This window comes from Mastacembelus armatus, chromosome 13, assembly GCF_900324485.2.
Source record: "Mastacembelus armatus chromosome 13, fMasArm1.2, whole genome shotgun sequence".
Lineage (NCBI taxonomy): Eukaryota > Metazoa > Chordata > Actinopteri > Synbranchiformes > Mastacembelidae > Mastacembelus > Mastacembelus armatus.
In genome coordinates, this window is record NC_046645.1 from 14,544,882 (window position 1) to 14,560,600 (window position 15,719).

The 15,719-nt window shown below is 39.4% G+C and overlaps 1 protein-coding gene across 5 annotated transcripts in view; it reads left to right on the forward strand.

Annotated features, from left to right (window-relative positions):
* Positions 1–15,719, forward strand: part of phldb1b (pleckstrin homology-like domain, family B, member 1b) — a 93,164-nt gene that overhangs the window by 73,991 nt on the left and 3,454 nt on the right. For 4 of the 5 annotated variants that reach the window (XM_026298795.1, XM_026298797.1, XM_026298794.1 and 1 more), the window contains 11 exons: positions 178–312; positions 1,934–2,095; positions 3,498–3,638; positions 5,040–5,159; positions 5,290–5,392; positions 7,692–8,034; positions 9,344–9,434; positions 10,225–10,371; positions 10,852–11,071; positions 12,984–13,069; positions 13,235–13,264. In XM_026298795.1, the coding sequence (XP_026154580.1) occupies positions 178–312; positions 1,934–2,095; positions 3,498–3,638; positions 5,040–5,159; positions 5,290–5,392; positions 7,692–8,034; positions 9,344–9,434; positions 10,225–10,371; positions 10,852–11,071; positions 12,984–13,069; positions 13,235–13,264 (1,578 nt within the window). The remainder of the gene's footprint in view (positions 1–177; positions 313–1,933; positions 2,096–3,497; positions 3,639–5,039; positions 5,160–5,289; positions 5,393–7,691; positions 8,035–9,343; positions 9,435–10,224; positions 10,372–10,851; positions 11,072–12,983; positions 13,070–13,234; positions 13,265–15,719) is intronic. The other variant, XM_026298796.1, reaches the window with a different exon arrangement.

Here is a 15,719-nt window from a genome sequence, read left to right on the forward strand (position 1 = left end):
TAGAGTGTAGAGCGCAGAACAGACATGTTGTCACTGGACATCCTGGTTGTAGCTTGTAACAGAGCTCTCACACACTCCTTCTAAGTTTATGTGTGTGTGTAGAGACCAATTTGTATCTAGTGTCCCATGAGTTTTCTGTAGGCGTTAAAAGCACGTGTCCCTGGACTGTTGTAACAGGAAATGCTCCATATCAGCGAGACTGACCTTTTGATGGAGGGGGTCCACTCCTCCCAGTATTCCCTCCACCGAGCCACTCCTTCGTACTTACATCCCTCCCCTCCCTGTCAATTGTACTCCAGCAGCCCTACGGAGGTAACATGACTAATGATCTCTGCATGAAGCCCACTGCTTCCTCTTTGTTGTCTTATGCAACCCATCCCAGAGGTCATTGCACTGTCTGTGTTTGGTCACACTGTGACTGTAGTTCCACCTGTCATGCATTGTGGTAACCTAAGTTGCTTTTTCCACTACACCTTAATTAATGACAGTTAAGAGGGGCCAGGACACTAGCTTTCAGTTGAAGTTGGGTATTATCCATGGATGCAGTGAATTAAACCAATATTAACTTACCTGAAGTCTTGCTATGTGTATTTAGTATGTTGTGGTCAACTAGTAGTGACACATTACTTCTTAACTTGCCAGTGCTTCACTCTTTGTTGCCTGTCTGTGACCTGATTATGTGTTAGCCACTTGTGATGCTAAAGAAAGTGTTTGTTGCTGAGTGTGTTCTTGTTTGTCTGCTTTCACACACACTATGCACCTTTTAGCTGAAATAACAGCCACAAAACAATATGGGCATGTTTGACTTTCAATGAAGTCTCAGGGCGTAATCTGCATAAGAGGTGACGGTATTGTGGTTTTGGTGTGTGTGTGTGTGTATGTGTATGTGTGTGCATGTGTGAATGATCTGTATGTATGTATAAGTGCAATAAAGCATTGTCCTCGTGGCTTCTCATCCTGTCTGATTGTTGTTGACTGTTGGCTGGTGCTCAGGAGTACATAATGCTGTCAGATGTCTGTAAGATGTACAGCAGCAGCGGCCACCATCACAGCAGCAAGCCCACCTCACACAGCCGCTCGATTACCATAGAAGCTGCATTAGCTGACGCCTGTGAGGTACCATCGTTTCTAGTCTGTCGCTTTCTGACTTCTTCTCTCTGTGTTCACTTTCTCTCCTCTTTCTCTCTCGATCCTTCTACTTTCATGTCATGCTGCTCCCTCTGCTGGTTTGCAAGTTAACCAGACTGTACTGATGGGTTTGCTCGATGCTACATGAGTCTTTGGTGTAAGCAGCTTGTGCTCGCCCTGTCTGTAGCTGTGAGGCAGTGTTCATTTATAGTAGACACTGATATGACTGACTTGACAAGCAGTATATGGGTTTAAAATGTAGGTTTGCATTTGGTATTTATAATCATAACTGTTGATAGACTATAAAATTGCATGGCAAAATTATTAAATGTATACTATCTATATAACATGGTCAGTGCCTTAAAGACTAGGGTGTCAGGCCACTCTACCAGTACAGCACATTTATTAATACCTACCATTAACAGTGCCCTATTTAACAAAGAAAACAAATGTCAGATACGTCGGTTAGGGAGCTTTTTGTGAATATAATAGTCTAAAATGACCAAAATTACTCGTTAAATGAGGATATTTTTGGCCATTTTTATAGTAGCCAACTCCTGAATGCGACAAAAACCTTGTGTTGGCTTCATATATATAATTCTGTACCTGGTGTTGGTTGTCTGTATTATGTTGCTAATTACTTTGTATTTTAATCAAGTTAGTATTTCCTTTTAGACCCTCCTTCCTTCATGATGTAGAGGGTCACTAAGTTTCCCTCCTGCTGCCTGTCTTGCTGACACTTCACTCCTGTGTCTCTGTACTTCTCTACCGGTGGGTGTGTATGTGTGTGTTGAAACTGGGAAAGGAGTACGTGACAGTGGGTCAGTTAAATCAGGTGTATGGGATGCCAAAAGTGGAATCGTCCCCAACCTCCCCGCTTCGCCGGCCCCTGCAGTCTGGAGCAGTAGACCCTGCCTTCCCCTGCCTCCCCTCTCCTCACGGCTCCTCCCTGTCTCTCTCTGTGGAGGTGTGTGCTGTCTCCCTATTCTTCCCTTGCTTAAACATGTGTGGGTGTACTTGCTGGAGGATGTAAGAAAACAATCAACCCCCTTGTTCCAGTCAATGGAGTCTTGAAAAGGCAGCATCACACAGATGCACAATTCTTGGAAACTCAGCTGCAATTCCAGATGAAAAAAAAAATGGCTCGACCTACATTTGTTAACTATCCATTCTGAAAATGAAACATATGACTAAATTATAGTTGGTTTATCCTGGCAGACAATACCCCCTTTTTTTTTTTTTTTTTTTTAGGTGTTATTGCTGTTACCAGGTTAAACCAACACTTAAATGAGACCACCCCCTTTTTTCCTTTTATTGTCTCCATCCTTTGTGTAACTGTCATTGCGCTGCCATCATATTCGTCTCAGCCTCATAAAAAAGAAAATCTTCCTTGACTGACTTACAGATAGAGTCAGTCTAAATTGCTGCATGTGTAAAGGCTAATCCTAGAGTTTTTCTGTCACTACTGAAACCCATGAACACTCTAAACCCTGTGATGTGATATTTTGTCAGTCTGGTGCTGTCTGTTGTACTGCAGGTTTGCCTGAAGACTCCTATTGTTTTTTTTTTTTATAGCTTTGCTAAAAATGCCTCACAGCCATACTGCCAATTTTACTAATATAATCCACCATTTTAATATAATGTGTGTTGTATTTTCCAAGTCATTAGATTGTTTGTGCTAGAGCTGAATGTGAATATGAATAAATTGCTTTTATCTCTTCACTTCCAGCAGAAGAGGTGGACTGTTGTGCAGTAATTGGGAAATAAAAACAGCTCTGTTAAACATAGTGAATAGCTGCATGATAGTCATGTTAGTAGCAGCTCTATTATATAAGCGACGTGCCTCAGTCAGCTCTTTCAGATGTATTTTTCAGACAATAGAGCCAGAACAGACTGAAGAAGAATGGACGCTTGTGACTATTGAGAAAAACCGTAGCAATAATGGCAGCAAGAAAACAGAAATGCTTTCTTTTTTTTAATTTTAGATATTGTAAATTTTACACTATAGAGGTACTGTAGGTATTATGGCCCAAGAAAAACTGAAGTGAAGTCAAACATGAAACTAGAAGAAAGCTTTAATGTTCTTGTGAGAAACTGGGTCATTGCAGTAGAAACATAGAATTAAAATACAGGCATGTAAAATGGAGATTTAGCAGCTGGAGGATATAGGCCATGATGCAGCCATGATGGCAAGAATAATGCACTGCAGATATTTATGAAGAATTTCCAAAGTATAAGAACCTTAATTGCGACTTTTGAGATTGTATAAAACACATTTCTATCTTCATTCTACTGTCCTTGAATGGTTTCTAATCTTTTCTTTCCTCTCTGTTCTGTTTCTTTCTGTGGCTTCTCTCTGTGCTCTCCAGTACCAGTCTGAGGCCAGTAGGCCTCACCTCAACAAGTTAGGTTTAGAGCAGTGGTACCACGAGCTGATGGTTGGCTCCAACCAGATCTGTCCTCCCCCTCTGCCAGCCAAGTGCCTCTCAGGCCGCAAGCCTGTGCTGCAGGTAGAGGACCTTCTTGTTTCTTTCTCTTGATTTTTTTCCCCCCTACTCATCTTTCTGCTGTTTCTGTGTGCTGTAATGCCTTGGGCAGCCTTCAACCTGCTGCTGTTGACTGTTGAGCCTCTGTGTGTGTATGATGTTGTGTGTAAGGGTGAGGGAAATAAAGCTTTTTCATTTCAACGGTTTAATAATTTTATTCTCTTCATAAAAAAAAGTTGAGTGGCAGTCTTCCCCTCTTAAAAACTGCTAGAAAAGACCTCAGCTTTCAAATAGTCAACAATTCTGACTTTAAGAAGCTGTTATTGTGAATGAGGGTGTCTTAACTTCAGTATGACAAATGAAAACAAACTGAATGTAGCTGTGAACACAGAGATTTTGCATCTGTGTGCTGGAGTTTTTTGTTATGACTTTGGTATAAAACATGATGTCAGTTTATGTGCTTAAGGTGGAATAAAGCTTAGAGTATACCTGTAGCAGACATCCACAGAAAATTGCTTCAAATAAGAAAGTGTGAACATTTTCAAGTAACTACTATGAACATCAAGTTCTTCCACAGTGATCTATTCTAGAGCTATTCAATGAAAGGGACTCGGCTGCTGGTTTGAACTCTTGAATTGTCTGTTAGCTCTTGGATGGTTTTCGTGCAGGCTTTAACATCAAAATAAACAGATGATTGGAACTGCAAGGGCTGGTAATCAACCTGGTTCCAGTTTAGAACCAGTTCTAAATTTAGCTTAGCAGAAAAAATCAAATACTACACGTATTCTCTCAATTCATCTACTTTAGATGCTGCGGACTGTTACTTCACATAGCTCTGATACTTTTTTCATCCAATTGTTGTGTGTGCAGCATGTAGTATGAGGTTCATGCTTGTGTCTATACTCGGTACCTGCTCACTCGCGCACAGGAAACTCTTTGCTCACACTAAAACACACAGGCTTCTGCAGGAACACCTAGGACAAGGGAAACTATGGCCTAAAACGCCAACAATATTGTAACCCATGGGTAAGGAGGTGGGTGTTAAGTAGAATAAAAATGAAAACAGAAATGATCCTGAACTTTATGTGTTCAGAATTAGAGATAATATACTATCTGCATTGACGCTTAAAACCTGTTTAGGCCCAGTCTTTTATTTTAAACAGAGAACTGACCAGACATTGATAAGGGAATCGAACTGAGCAGAATTACTAATGGTATTGGTGTCAATCAAATATAAGTTCTAATCTCTACTCATAGCATAATGCTAATCTTATTTTTAACCAGTTTTTTAGCAGGTGATTGCAAATCATCCACAGTGGATTTCAATACTCCACATGCCATCACAGACTTGACGTATATTGGTTGTAATTAATATTTTCAACATTTCCTAATCTTGATCTTCATTCTCTATGCTTTCTCCCTTAGGTGTTTCGCTCCAAGCTGGACAGTGATCCAGGCCTGTCTCTACTACATCAACCTAAATCAGGCTCTTCATCACCTCTGCAGCATGGAGCAGCAACACTGGGCCGCAACACAAGCTCTAAGGTAAAACAGGTGTTAAGTCTTTATCTTCTTACAGCATGCCCACCACAATTTAAAAATCCATATAATTATTTGTTTACATCTCTTTTTGACATTTGTTCTCTTTCTTTGACTTCTCCTTCTGGCCCATCAGAGCCCCCTGCTGGTGGCCAACAGTACTGGCAGTCTTCCAAGGAACCTGGCTGCAACCTTGCAGGACATCGAGACCAAGCGACAGCTCGCTCTGCAGCAGAAAGGTACCTGACCTGGTCTGACCCCGAGTTTCACTTTACAACTATCAAGACAACACAAATCATTAAGGAGTAACAACTATCTGAACACTACACTGAAGTCCTACACTGTTTACTCATTAATAATTGATTTTTCTGCAAATAAATAAAACATGACTTGAGTAATGAAAAACCCCATAATTAATACTTAGTTATTCATACATTAAATAAATTCATGTTTGTATTGAGTCATTTGTCATCATCTAGGTTAGTATTTCCCGACCAGTGTAACAGGACCTCCCTATAGATTACATGATAAATCTGAGGTGTTGCAACACCACAGGATAGGAAGGCAGAAAACACCCACTGTGCAAAGTTATTTTTCTCAGATGTTCTTTAATTGATTTTTTTTTTTTCTTGAATAATTCTACCATTCCACTACAATAAAATAACTGAAATGAAATGTAGTTTTTGACCTATTTGGTTATAGTATCCAATGTGTACATTTGTATTTGTTGACAATGCGACAGAAGTAGACATTACATCATTGTCGCAAGCCAAAAAGTGTACAGGAACAAGGAACAATATATCTGGGTTGAAGACAAGTTAAGATTAGTGTTCCTATGAAATCAACAATAATAATTGTATTTATATAGTACTAATAATAAATAAACACAAAAGTCCCAACAGCATATATTCACAAACACACACACATATATAATTCAGTTGCATGAGACACCTGAAACTGAAAATTACTATAAAGTAATGATAACGTAATGCCATGCTGTTCTTTAATAATGTATGAACACTCTAGTACATAAACTAATCCATAGGTATTTATAGACATATTAAGCAGTAATTTTCTTGCCTTCAGCGATGCACACTCATCTTCTTGTGACTTGTTAGTGTTGGTTATTAAGTGTTGTCCTGCTCTTTTACACTTGAGCTGTTTATATGTGTGTGATGTAAGTGTAGTTTTAGAGATAAGTGGTCCTGTGTATTGGTGCTATTTCACTAAATGGTTCAGAGCAAAGCTGTTTGGTGTTTTAGCTCAGCCGGCTGGTACTAACAGGTGCTGGGTTGGAAACTGGATCATGTTGATCAGTGTCTGGTTTTCCTCACGTCTGTCCTTGTCCGTGAATTTGTCTGTTCCTGCACTGGTGAACTACAGAGCCTCAGACCTCCAGACACAGCACCATAGAGGAAAGCTCAGCAGGTAGATGGTTTACTGTGTGCAGGAGTTGACGATTTCTTATGTGCGTTTTACTCAGGGAGATTCATCCTGGTTTTACATCTGCTGTGTCCTCCGTACGTCATTTGCGGCATTTCAAATTAGCTATTTTTCTCCTGCCAAGGGTCAACCAACAAAATTGCCAATAGTCTCTTGTTTCAATGTCTCCATTCTTGTTCCTGTAATAAAAAGTAAAGTCACTTTTTGAATTCTTGAGAAGCAGAGACCTAGATGCCTTTTCTTTGCACAGAGCAGTATAACAGGCAGACTTTTTAGACTTCAACATAAATGAAGACCTTATGTACCTAAAAAAAAAAAAAAAAAAATCAAGTCTTATCCAAAAGTTAAGCCAGTCTGGCAGGCTACGTCTATTGATTTATCCATCAAAGTTAACGTTCACCAGAACTTGACACTTGGCAGCTGTTAATTTCAGACCCCGTCTTCACCCTAACCCTGCTCTATTCATCCTTCTCTCTCCATGCCTTCCATCTCTGGTGTGTCATTAACGCTTCTCCCCAAAAGATTTCTTTTCATCTTTTCTTTTGTCTGTAACACTGAATGCTCTTTCTTCTTCCATCAATCTTCTGTGGATGTTCCTGCTAGTGGAGAATAAATCTTGCATGTTGAATTCACTGTTTCTCCTTTGGAGTTAACAACCTGGGCAACTCTTCCCAGATGTATCTGCCCATTATCAGGCCCACAGCAGCATGGATTTGAAATTTGAGAAGCTAGATAGATACCTGTACTTAACTTTTCACTTCAGCTTTGTGGTGATGGGACTTTTTTTGGGGGGGGGGGGTTTGCAAATAATCTTGAGCTTGTGATTCTCAGAGAACACATACTTGTATTCGTGGTGCATGAGTGATGTTCTTGGAGTTTGTGGGCTGGTGCTGGTTGTATAGTTAGTGGGTTTTCAGCCTGGATACTTGGGACCTACTCTACAGCTGGCTTTTTGGTTTGTGTAAGAAACAAATGGACCTCTGCTGACTTGTTGATGGTGTTTCTTGTAGGATTTAACTTAAGTCATTATGCAGTGGTCCACCACATGAAAATCAGAACAAATCCACTGATCAGATCCCACCTTTCCCCCTCTAGGTCAGCAGGTAATCGAAGAGCAGCGTCGTCGTCTGGCTGAGCTTAAACAGAGAGCGGCAGCAGAGGCTCAGTGCCAGTGGGAGGCTCAACACAGCTCCCATCCTCACCTCATTACTTCATCCTCCTCATCTCCCTCCTACTCCCCTATCATGGCCTACAGCCCAGCACTGAGCCACAGCTCCGTAGTCCCCCCTCCTCTGGTTCACCACTCCATCCTGCACCACCACCCTCCATCAGCTGGAGAGCAGCCCTACGATACGCTGAGCCTAGAGAGCTCAGACAGCATGGACACCAGTGTGTCCACTGGGAACAACTCGGCCTGCTCGCCGGATAACATGTTCAGGTAGGACAGAGAAAAAGCAGCAACAAAACCTAAAGTTTATTGGCATCTAGGTTTGTCCTGATCTCATTTACTAAATTCTTGAGGGCTGCCTTTGTAAGAGCACAACTGGAAGACTTTGTTACTGATTTCCTGAGCACCTCAACATGAACCAGATCAAATCTGTCCAACGAGGACTCACTCTATATATGGTACTGTGATAGGATTTTGTAGACAAATACTAGATCTAATGGTGGCTGTCTCCTCTCTGAATTAAACCACAGATTTTTTACAAGACAATTAATGCTTGGACTCTCAGACTCCATCAGTTATCTTCTTTATCCACAGGGCGGCTAATTTGGAGGCCATCTGTTTAAGTGACTAGGCTGAGTGCCGTATTACAGCAGTGGTCGCCACAGCAGGTCTTCAGCAATCCCCATTGTTCATGTCTCCTTTACAGCTCTCAGGAGTCAAATTCCAAACACTATTAGTAGTGTTTTTTTGAGATGACTTCAGTAGGATTTGTTCTGTAATGAACAGTGCACAGCAGAAACAGGAAGGAGGGACGAAATAGTAAAGAAGTAAAGTTTATGAGCCATGTTTTGGCGCAGATGCTGACTGTTTTAGCAGTGTGTCAGAAACTCTAGGTGGTAAGTAGCTGTTGTTCCACTCCTTAATAATAGCGTTTAATATGCACACTCACTAATTGGTCTCCTTTCCTCCTGTTTGCCTGGGTATGTGATAATGTTTCAGTCTGTGTAGTTGAATAAATAAGAGCATGTTTACAAATCTTCATCATATTATGATGTTATAAACTGTTAGGGGATAATACATACTGACAAATGTGACAAAGATTTTGCGCTAAAAGACTTGTCATTGAAAAGCTTGTGAAACTTGCATATACAAGATGTCTGCATATCACACATATTGGCTTTAGTGGACAGTGGATAGCATTTCACTTTGTGTCATATTGTATGGTTGTAAATTTGAATATGATTTGAATTTAAAGTTGATATTGATAGGAAAACTTTAATGTGGGGTTTTTGTCGTAGATTTCCTTTAGCTGTTCCCTGGGATTTTTTTAGGGGCTATTACATGTCATGATTAAAGTCTTAAGAACTTTAAATATGTTTAATCTCTAATGAAATCCAGTCACAGGTATTGTCCTCAGTATTGCCTTACAGATATAGTTTGACCCTTAAATAAAAGGTTAGCTGTGTTATATTGTATTATTGTTCAGAGGTGGTAATTCTGAACATTTTATATCTTTGAATTCGTTTTGAATGCAGATGAATGATTATTGTATGTGGCAACTATTTGTCTTTGACATCAGTGTTGGAGGAGTGGACACTCAGAAGATTGAGGAGATGGAGAAAATGCTGAAGGAGGCCCAGCTGGAGAAAGCCAGACTTATTGAATCGCGGGTAAGACACAACTTTTAAAGTGTGTGTTGCACAATAACAGCTTGATTTTCCTGAATCCATACATAGTGACTGATGAGAGTTCTTGCACCATCCCCATCAATACCACTGAACTGAGCATATATTTGAAAAACAGAGGGTTATGACAGCAGGTCAATCGTTCCATTCATTTTTATAGGCCTCCATATTTCAAACCGTTTCATCTCTTTGTGCTGTGGAAAAGAAGTTTGAAATATAAAGGTCCATATGGATGATCTGATGAGTTTTTGTCTCTCAAGTTTTCTTCCACATTTATGTTGTTACCTTTGTCTTTTCTGTACTACTCCTGTTGAGTTTTTATATTCAGTTTTTCTTTACATTTATTTTGCAAACTTTATTAAGTGATTTTAATTGATTTAAACCAGAATGGTGAAGTTTTGGCCTGGTTTGAGAGTAAGTAGCCAACACACCTGTCCTTCGTAATAACCTAGACAGGTTATGGATCTGTAAAATCTTTAGGATAGGATTAAATTATTACAGACTGTCTGTATGAATGTACTGTATGTAATGCATTGTGTAGCTCTATACAGAGTAGATCATGACAAATAACTGAAAAGCCTTCTGTTTAAAGAATCGACCAGTCTGGTGGAGCTGCATGGTGGCAGGACTGCATGGGCAGCTCTCAGCAGGGAAAAATGTACATAAATATATGAATGTGAAGTTGAGTTGAATTGTGGTTGAAAGAAAGAGCATGTGTTCCCTGGAGACTCCTTTCATAGATCAAAAAAATATTAATGAAAGTGCTCTCCCCCAGGAACGAGAGAGCCTGGCTCGCCGTCAGATGCTGGAGGAGGAGAGGAGGAGAAGGGAGGAGGCAGAGAAAAGACTGCAGGATGAAACTTTCCACCGGCAGCAGCTTGTGGAGAAGGAGGTCAAGTTGAGGGCCAAGAACTTCTCTCAGGTCAGTAAAATGAGATATAATTGAGTCTGCATGGTATAAAGGTATAAAATTACTCCACCGGTCTGCTGAAGACATGGCAGGATTTCACAGTGCTCCTGAAGGTAGATATATGGGTTTTGTAGATTTTGTGCGACTATTCAATGTAATTACATACCAAAATTCTGATTTTAATATTTTCTTCAGAATTTAAAAACCTGCCAAACAACTTTTAGAACATCACAACAAGCTAAATCTATCGATGGAAGACAAAGATGCAAAAAATATATCGGTGTGTGTTCAGGATAATCTGTTGATTGATGATACAAATCTAATTTGTAACCAGTCAAACTGTGTCATATTCTTCTATCCATTTATGGTCATTATCAGAATCAGCTGCCCTGTCTGATCATGACAGTTAACCCACAGTGTAGGGTTAAGTTGTTTATCTTCATGTGTTTTAGTCCGCTTATTTGTTTATTCATTCATTTATTTTTGATCCAGGCCCGTCCCATGACTCGCTACCTGCCCATTAGGAAGGAGGAGTTTGACCTGCGCTCTCATGTTGAGTCATCAGGTCACAACGTAGAAACCTGTTACCAGGTCATCCTTACTGAGAAGATGTGCAAGGGCTACCTGGTCAAGATGGGAGGCAAGATCAAGTCCTGGAAGAAACGCTGGTTCGTCTTCGACCGCCTCAAAAGGACCTTCTCCTACTATGTTGGTAAGAAGAGTTCAGATGTGATCAGTGTCCACTGTAATGCTCGCTAGAGATAAATAATTTTCATTGGTTAAGAATATATATTATTAGTGGCAGAAAAATAAATTACAAAAGCCAGCAAAAACTATTGCAGGTTAAAATGAGTTCCTGAATCACTCATAGGACTGACTTAAAAACACAATAGAAGGAAAAGAACCTCTCTGGCCTAGCAATATTAGGTTCCCCATAACCCACAATGCAACATTCTTTAGGAGTCAATGTTATACCAGTGCTCCCTCCATTTAAAAAGACTGACTGATGATGTGAATACAAAAATGTATAGTTTTTACATATTGGACAACCCCAATGATTTCACCCTTCAGTAGCATGCTGCTGAAGTTTAGTTTATCAAACCTGGCAGCGTTTCTCTGTGTCTTACATATTGTAAAAGAGTAAAAACATGTTTGGTATTGTATTATATATGTATTATATAGTGGTGGGGGACGTTTTCTCATTTTACATAGGTGCAAGTAGCATTATGGCAATAAAACACTACTCATTCTTTAGTAAAACACTACACTGAAAATTGTACTTAAATGGGGGGCACTGATAATTGAAATCAATTGCTTATATGTATGCTTTAATATTTGATATTTGCTTATTATGATGTAAAGTGTAAATACCATTTTACTGTTATAGCTCATCATATGTTTTGTATGTTATATCTTAATTTATAATGTGACCAGTAAATAAAGCTGTCAGATAAATATAGTGGAACAAAAAGTACAATATTTCATTCTGAAATTCAGAATGCATGAAATTCCTGTGTGTTAGAAGAGTTTGTCTGGGGAAGCCCTGAGTTTATTTTATATTAGAGTCAGCACCTGACAGACACAAAACTTTATAGCGACTCGGTGGAAATATCAGAGGTAACGTATGGTAAATGGGATGCAACAAGCCTAACGTTTAACATGTAAAGTGGTAGAAATTTCCTGCCGTGGATGACTGACATTCAGAACATGCGTCCTCCAGACTTTAAGCAGCACATGTAGTATGTAGCATGCACGGTCGGGTAATTTGATCTTGCGCTGTGAGCTCTGGGACACTTTTTTTTTTTTTGCTGCCAGGCCTTTGAAGTCCTCAAAAGGTTCCGCTTAAAGCTGCTTAAAGCATACCTTGTTGAAAGTGAGCCAGGGTGAGGAGGTGTACTGAGATTACTTTGGCAGTAGTTAAAATGTGCACAGCTCACTGAGAAGGCTGATTGAGATGCACCGCTCGCCCTTGTTCCTTGACCTTGAACAATATGTGGTGAGAAGTGATGAGCATAAGTCATGAGCGCTGCTAATTCACATTAATCAACCTCAACCACAACAGCCGGAGTTTTGCTAATTTGCAGATGCAGTAAAATGAGATGCAAATGCCGGGCTATTTGAATGCTAAAGAGGTCATTAGCAGATAATAGCTGCGTATTAAAAGGAAAGTATTGTTCCTCGAAATGAAGTGCTGCGTTTCTACCTACTACTCTTAAGTTGGCTAGTAGTGTGTTTGTGCCTGGAGGTAGAGAGGGGCGTTAAGTTCCCCACCGGTTCCTTACTGCAGTTCTGCAGTGGCTGATGAAACAAACTGCAATGATGTACCAGAGTAGCGTAAGAATGCAGTCAAGTCTGAAAATACAATGAGAGCTCCATTGGTTCAAAAACAAGAAAAAGTGCTGTGCTTGTCTTTTTCCATCTATCATCACAAACCATAAATTGGTCGTGATCAAAGTTTGATTTTTTTTTTCTTTTCTTTTTTTTTTTAATGACCGGATGGTGTGCTCTCTCTGTTCTTATTCTGGCTGACATGGAAGTGATGTGCGTTGGCATTTCTAGCCAAGTCTGTCATTGTCAATATATTTTAGTCTTTGACCAAACCGGTGTTATTTTCTTTCCCACAGATAAACATGAGACCAAGCTGAAGGGTGTGATCTACTTCCAGGCAATAGAAGAGGTTTATTATGATCACCTCCGCAGTGCCACAAAGGTATGCTTTAAATCGCTAGTCTGTGAATAAGCATTTAATCTCTTCTGTTTGATAATTTATTTAATCCTGCAATCATTTTATTTAAAACATGTTTTTGCACATTCTCTGCACATTTGCTTCTTTTCTCTCCATCTGTGCTTTTGTTTTGGCTGGCTGCTGTCACAGAAGGGATTTTTCAACTTGAATATGACCAGTGTATGTATCCACACACACCCATCTAACCCCATTGAACCCTGTGTGTCCAAACTGTGTGTGTCCATTAGGGAATAGCAGGTGAAGGAGCAACTATGCATGGTTGTTGTATTTAGTGACCAGAAACAGAACAGAAACAGTGCACTGGTTTGATTCATGCCAGTTTGTAACTTGATATGCTAATCCTGCTTGATCTCGGTCTATCCCACTGATCCCAGTTTAAACCAGTAGAGGGTTAAAACAGGAGCGTCCTTATTCATATGTTTCAGCTTTAACAGAGAGGAAAAAAAAAATCTTTACTGCTTCCAAAACAAACATTGTAATTTTGTATGAAATACAGAGTAGGAAATTCCAGGTAAGGACAAGTAGTAGGTTTTATTAATTGTAAGATTTGACAGATGTAAAAACTAAATTTGATAAAATAAGATACATTTTATCAATCCCTGAAAGTAAATTCAGGATCTCTCCTTTTGCTAATTTTCAAAGAACCTTCTCTGTTCATGATGGGGTCATTTTGGTTTGTTGATAGAGCCCTTGGGTAGATTTTGGCTTTATTTCTATTCTTTACAATCAGGGTTGCTTGCTGCTTGACTTAAGCCTCACATGTCTCGTCTTTTTTGTTTTCCAAGCTGCTTCTACCTCCTCAACTTCAGTGTGTGTGTGTGTGTTTATGTGTTTGATGCCCTGTCACAATTGACTAACTGTGTGACTCTGATCATCTGTGGAACTTTGATTTTATTTGACACTTCCAATGTCACTTTGCAGAGAGAAAATTTTTGAAAGTCTGCTGCATTTAGAACAGACAGAAATCTGATGGTGTAGAAAAACAGTGAGATAAAAGTTAAAAGCAATTTGGGTTTTTTTTTTTTCTTTATGGACTTCTTCCATCTTCATGTTTTTCCCCTATTTGTATGAAATCTGTGCAAATTGGGAACAGGGTTGTGTATTTAAGACATAAATTCATTTACAGCACCAGTATTTTGTGCTGAATTCATCAATGAATATTTGCAGTCCTTTTCTTTATTACTTAAGGCAGAACTAAACCCAATTTGTGCCTGTCATGTATCTCCATTAGGCTACGTTTAAGTCACAATGCTAAGGATCTGTCCTTGTTAAAATATTCCAACTTGACTATCTTTGTTTGACAACATGTAATGCTTTTCAAAAGTACAGTGAAAATATACAGACTACTATTTCCACCCATCAGATCTGCAATCAATAACCTGCAGTGACACATTGGAAACTGAATATTTTTGGAAATCTTTGCAAACTTATTACAAAAACAAAAACAGGACTGTCCATTACAAAAAGATCTAGACCATTTAGTGTTTCTACAAATTGTTCACAGGCTGTAATTATCCCTGAGATGTGTCTAGGACTTGACTGGAATTCACCTGTGGCAAACTGAATAGACATGACATTATTTAGAAAGGCTCATGCTTAAAAAGTCGATAGAAAAGCCTGCACAGAAAAAGAATAAATGCAGCCAAACTCAGAGAGGTTCTTTAAGAAAACCCACTCTTGAGTGCAGACACACTGACACCATGGCTTCAGGACATGTCTCTGACTGTGCTTGAGGACCAAGTCTATTCAGACTTAAACCCCAGACTACTTTCTGAAGCCACTATATTTTCAAAATCCTCAAAGAAAGAACCTTTTCCCAAGCTGTGCTGGTTATCCAAAATTATACCCTTAAATGACATATGTCTGTTTGTTTTTGCATGAACGTAATATGCACACAGTTTTGTATAAAAATATAAAATTCTAGAAAGTAATGTTAACGCTGAGTGAGAGTTATTTCTTGATATTGGAAAGAAAGGTACATTACATTGAGAATAAAACATTTGTGATTTGTAGGCTCAGTGTTTGGTGCTGGGCACCTGGTGCACTGTGCAGTGACTCTATCAGTGTTTTTTTTTTCTGAAGCTAAAAGGAGCTTGATGACAGTGGTGAAAGTTCAGTCACAACTATGAGCCAGAAATCCAAAATGTGGTAGGATAATTGTCACCGCTTCATAGAACTGAGGGGAGCTGCAGAGTTGTATGACAATTCTGTGTCATTTGCTAAATGACCAGGGGTTTTCAAAGAGTTTTGTTTTTTAGTTTATTTATTTGTTCTTTTTTAAAAATTGAATGGTTAGCTGTGTCCCTGTGTCCTGCTTCTGAAACAGCATTTATTCATTTTAAAACCAAAGGTCTGTGTTTTAAATTAAGCTGGTACTGTAGTTACTAAAGCATTAGACCTTGTGTGCACTAAATTAATGGTCTCACCCCTAACAACCAGTGTAGTTCTGACCACTACTTCAGTAAGTAGATACTCAAGTTTGTAAAAGGCTGAAATCAACCACACAAACTATTAACTTAGGGAAGTCAGTGAGGCATCAACATACAGTAGCAGTGGGACTGTAAGTTGTAAATGAAAGGTTTCATTCTAGTTTTGTCTTTGCCCCCCCCTTTAG